Source organism: Berghia stephanieae, chromosome 6 (assembly GCF_034508935.2).
Source record: "Berghia stephanieae isolate SIO BIC M18660-M18661 chromosome 6, UCSD_Bste_1.3, whole genome shotgun sequence".
Lineage (NCBI taxonomy): Eukaryota > Metazoa > Mollusca > Gastropoda > Nudibranchia > Aeolidiidae > Berghia > Berghia stephanieae.
In genome coordinates this window covers 35,772,365-35,777,364 of record NC_088365.1, presented here as the reverse complement: position 1 = coordinate 35,777,364, position 5,000 = coordinate 35,772,365, and the positions used below count along the sequence as shown (strand labels likewise).

At 39.3% G+C, this 5,000-nt stretch overlaps 1 protein-coding gene across 3 annotated transcripts in view; it reads right to left on the bottom strand.

The window, feature by feature from the left end:
- The window catches only part of LOC144974953 (putative glutamate receptor), a 42,030-nt gene extending 41,670 nt beyond the window's left edge, over nt 1–360 (bottom strand). Inside the window, exon 1 of one of the 3 annotated variants that reach the window (XM_078918495.1) lies at nt 108–360. In XM_078918495.1, the coding sequence (XP_078774621.1) occupies nt 108–125 (18 nt within the window). In that variant the 5' untranslated portion in view covers nt 126–360. The remainder of the gene's footprint in view (nt 1–107) is intronic. The other 2 variants (XM_078918497.1, XM_078918496.1) reach the window with 2 other exon arrangements.
- Between the last annotated feature and the right edge of the window lie 4,640 nt (nt 361–5,000).

Here is a 5,000-nt window from a genome sequence, read left to right as displayed (position 1 = left end):
TTGCCTTTCTTATTTTTTTCTTCACCAATTCATACCATGAAAATAAAATAGAATTCTACTTAGAAAATAATAGGAATAGACAATTAAAATAAATAAATTTTTCTCACCTTTATGTAAGCCGACATAATCTGTTTTAAAAATTAAAACATAAAATGTCTGATGTGAAATACTACTAATTCTCTATTTATAAAGATAATAATAATAGCAGTTTTACAATAGTCTCTTGGAAATCAAGTACAAAGAACACGATACACACTGACACTGTTTTGAAAACATTAGTTTTATTTCTGTATCCGTTTCTGCTTCCTTCCTGAATTTCCATTTAATCCGTGCTTTGTGTTCAGTTAAAAATTCTTGGTTAGAGCTGGATCTTTCTTCAGCCCGTGCCAATGTCGCGTGCGCGTCGCGCTCCTTACAATCCCCCCCCCCCCCCCCCCCCTCACACACACACACACACTCTCTCTCTCTCTCTCTCACACACACACACACACACACACACACACACACCACCACCACCACCACCACCACCACTCTTTCTTTTTTTCTTTTTTCAGGATGCTCGTGTCGCAGCGGCAGCCAGAGCTATGAGTAAGTTTGAGTGAGTGAGCGAGTGAATGAGTAAATGACTGCGTGTGTGAGTCAAGCGATTTTGATCGACTCATCTTTGCTCCGTGCTGTTGCTGGTGGGGCGTGCTCGAGTCAGGACAAAAGCATAATACTAGTCTGGTTGCCAAATCATGATTTTAACCATAACCCAAAAAAAAGCGTCCGCCAATTTTTTTTTTGCATTTTATCAAAGTTGAACATCTCAAGATTAAATGTCTGAATAGTGCTGCCCTGAGCACATTGAGCATTTTGAGAAATTACGTCACAAAGGTCACGAAAAGGTCATTTTTAAAAATCCTCAAAAATCATTTTATATTATACAGAATGAAAGATTTAGTCAAATCAATTACAAAAATACTTCTTTTTTAAAAATTGGCCGAATAGTTGACAAGTTATTAGCAATTTAACTATCCAAAAGGTCAAGGTCACTGCCAAGATGGTCTCGTAAAATGACCCAAATATAGCCGTGTTTGGTATCAAATTGAAGGCCTTGACAAGACCAATACAGAATTTAGGTTATTTATGCTATTTGTTGGTATTTAAATTTCCTACAGCGGTGAAAGTATAATTGGGATAATCAAAATTGACATTTTGTGTGGAAAAGGTGTCAGATCACACAAAAACACGGAGAGAGTCTCCATATAGAAAGACCGTGCCTTGTTTTCAGTCTTTAGTTTTCTTCGCCTTTGCTTTTTTACATTGATATTTACTGAAGGACAAAAAATAGAATGACAATTTTCGGCATATCTGACATGTATCTCTGGTAAACTACATCACTCATCATCAATGTCTTTGTCACTTGACTCATCGCTTGACATGGAAGCAGCTTGATAAAGGAGATTTTGACAGCACTCACGATCATGGCATTTACAAAATATTGTGCATGGAAGCTGCGCGGCAGCACAGCCATATTTTGATGATCCACAAGGTTGTTCAGAAGAACACCCGCATTGAATAGTCTCTAACAACTCGGGCGGTACACTCGGTGTGTTGCTTGGCACTGTGGTTGGAACAAGTGATTTGGTTGCTGGCAACTTCATCCATCCAAAATCTGTTGGTTGTAAATCTGGGGAGTTTTTCGAAGACTATGATACCAAATTGCTGTCTGAATGTGCGCTCTTTTGGTGTTCTCACAGAATGCTTCTGAGGTAGGGGGTATGGTTTTCAAGTCAGGGACCTTTTTAATGATTTTTCCCCGTTTTCTTCAGCCAAACTTTGTACCTGGCGCCAGGCATAGTTGCTTCCGTAGCATGCAGTTATGAAGAAGGTGGCTTCTTGATAACATCTTCAAAACTGGCACTGGTGTTTCCAAGGTTGTCTAGTCTGTGTCCCTTTTGAAGAACTTTGACGACTGTGTTTTTCCCTATACCATACGGTTTAGCCACAGTATCACAGCCAGATAGCGCATGTGCTGCAAGAAGATAAGGCGCAATTTCTTGATTTCTCGAGACCGTTTTCCCAATGTCAACAAGTCCACGGTCCCTACTTGTAGCTTCCATCATCATCGAGCAGTGACTGGAGTCCAAGTCAAGCTTGTGGTAGAAATGAACTAACAGTACAAAGACATCCGTATCGTCACTAACCACCTTAACAACATTGGTCAATGAAGCAGCATGTATTGCTTGTTTCACCATAAGGACATCCGCTTCGTCGTGTGTCGTCTCCAAGTCTGTCCTTGTGGAGACTTTTCCATTTTTAATTTGGAGAGGAGCATTTTCGTGTCCTGTGATAACGAGACGCCTTTCACGTGGTTGAGCTACAGCCCTGGACATTAATTCCGTACAGAGTATGCTAATCAATTGCTTTTTGTTCTCAGTGCAGGCAAGAATTGAGCCTTGAGCAGGCAGAGGAGTGTGTACCGTTCGAACTTTTATACTGAGACTTTGTCGAGTAGCACTTTTGATGCTGAAATCATGATATCTGTCAAAGACAAGGTGCACGTCACTTCTGTCCATTTTCGGCAATAAGAGTGTCCAAAAACTATTGACATAGTCTTGGATGGTTCCTTTGGATGGCCAGTTTACACAATAAAGAAGTGCGCATCCATCTAAGATCACGATCTCAGGATGTTGTCCCCCACAAGCAGAGACAGTTTCTTGCAGATTTCTCTTCAGAGCAGCTTTTGTAGTAGCAGTACGTATGTCTCCATTGTCACTGAATAAAGATGTCGGGAATGTTGCCAGTTCATATTTAAAGAGAGACTCCATGTCAAAATCTCGACACGCCATTAATCCCATAGCGCGAGAATAAATCAAACTTGTGTCGTATATTGGACCACGGTCACTTTGAATATAGTTTTTCCCGGCTGCCATTGTTGTCACTTTGGTAGAAAGTGCTTTATAGAATTCATTGGGCCATGTTTTCTCAAATTCTTTCATGTCCGTGGTACCGATGCTGATAGAATCGTCTACATTGACAGATTGAGGGCTTACTTTTCCATCAGCGATGTTCTCAAGGCAAACAGGATGCGCAGTTGCACTTAGGGGGTTGATGCATCTATCTAATTTTGTCCGAATTTTTTCCCTGTCCAGCGCATCACTAGCGATACGCGCATTCGTTTCCTCTTTATGCATTTCCAGAAAGTCCTTTTTGGAACTCTCAGTCAATTCAGACAAACATTTCAGAAGACGACTGCTGGTGTGAAGGCTAAGGGCCCATCGCTGAATGGTAGAGTGTTTGAGTGTTAAACAGACAATCGCTATGAGGGCGATTAACGTTACAGAAACCGGGATAAATTCAGGCACCAGGGGCCACATGGCTCAAAATATTATTTTTTTAAAAGGAGTATAATAGTGATGAGTTAATAGTAATAGGACAAATATTTATTTTCTCTTTTTTTTTCAGAGGTGGAATCAATGGAAAAAAAGGTTGCCAGGAGCAGATATATATATATATATATATATATATATATATATATATATATATATATATATATATATATATATATATATATATTGCTATTACATCAGTTCAAATTGTTAAGTGTTTCTGTTTGCTAGAGAGGGATCCCTTGTAAAGCGCTTAGTGGACAGTGCACTATACACATACATGTACCCAGTAACAAATATTGTGCTCAAACGGAGCACCATACTTTTACTACCTACCGGAAAGAAAGAAAACATGAATGAATGATTGAAAGAATGAAAGTGGGTCACTTAAACTGAAAACATATATTTAAAACGGCATTTACCTTTTATTTAACTGTGATGGGGGCATAAAAGGGTACCTAATATGGTTTATAGACATCAGTGTTCTGATAAAACAAAACAGACGGAGCAGTCGGCGTGTACGTTTGCTGCCGTGAACTGACACATTTAGTCTGTGCTGTGTCAAGGCCAAACCGCGAGTCAAGTATGGAAAACCATTGTAACCAATTATGGATCCTATGATTACCGCATACAAAATCACATTTTATTAAAAATGCTCAATGTCTACAGACCGGCACTAATCATGATAACACTCCGCATATATATCGCATTCCGATTCCGTTGAAACATTTTTGGCGGACGTTATGAAAGGGTTATGAAGGTTTCCTCTAGACTATACCCGGGAAAACGCAAAGTGGAATCTTTTGTCTCCAGGATACTTCCCTTCATTTAAAATCAATCCGGACCATAACACTTTGAATGTATTTCTGCCCTACCCTTTTTTTTTTTTGGTTTGTTTGTTCCATTTTGGTCAGAAAACTTACATTTTTAAATATCGATCGATTAACCAATAGGGTTGGTCGCCCCACATCCGTACAAGCCCCAAATCCATTCACTGTGAGTTATAGAGATACAGAATGAGTTACATATTACATAAAACCTATTCATGGGTTTACATAACCCTCTTTTTCACGGCGAATTGTTTAAAAAAAAATATATATTAGAAGATCTTGAACTTCGAAAAAAAATCGACATTCATACCTGTCATTATGAACTGTATTTCGAAATAATATTGTCTCAAATGATGCTACCCCCGATCGTGTAGGAATTTAGCACCTTTTCCAAGTTGAAACCAAGTCTATCTAGTCTAGCATATTTTCTCTATCATACGGATTTGGGGGCTTGCCATTTTACCCCATGTCCCAAAACTGCAATGCCTCGCCCCAAATCCGAACAGTTAATCCAAGTATCTGAAGGATCATATTAATTTTGAAATGTGAGCATTTATACCGCGCAGTATCCACTAAATGTGATTTATAAAAACAATTAAAAGGGGTTCAGAAACAACAGTTACTCTGGGCATGCATGATGAAAGACGCAGCCTGTTTTGTTATTACAATTTCTTTTCAATAGACAACACTTGAGTACGGAGAGAAATGTTGAGCGCAGAGCCTCATGCGGTGACTCCAATTTTCCACCGTTCACATCACAACTCGAAACTTCGACCATAGGACGTGGACAAGGACG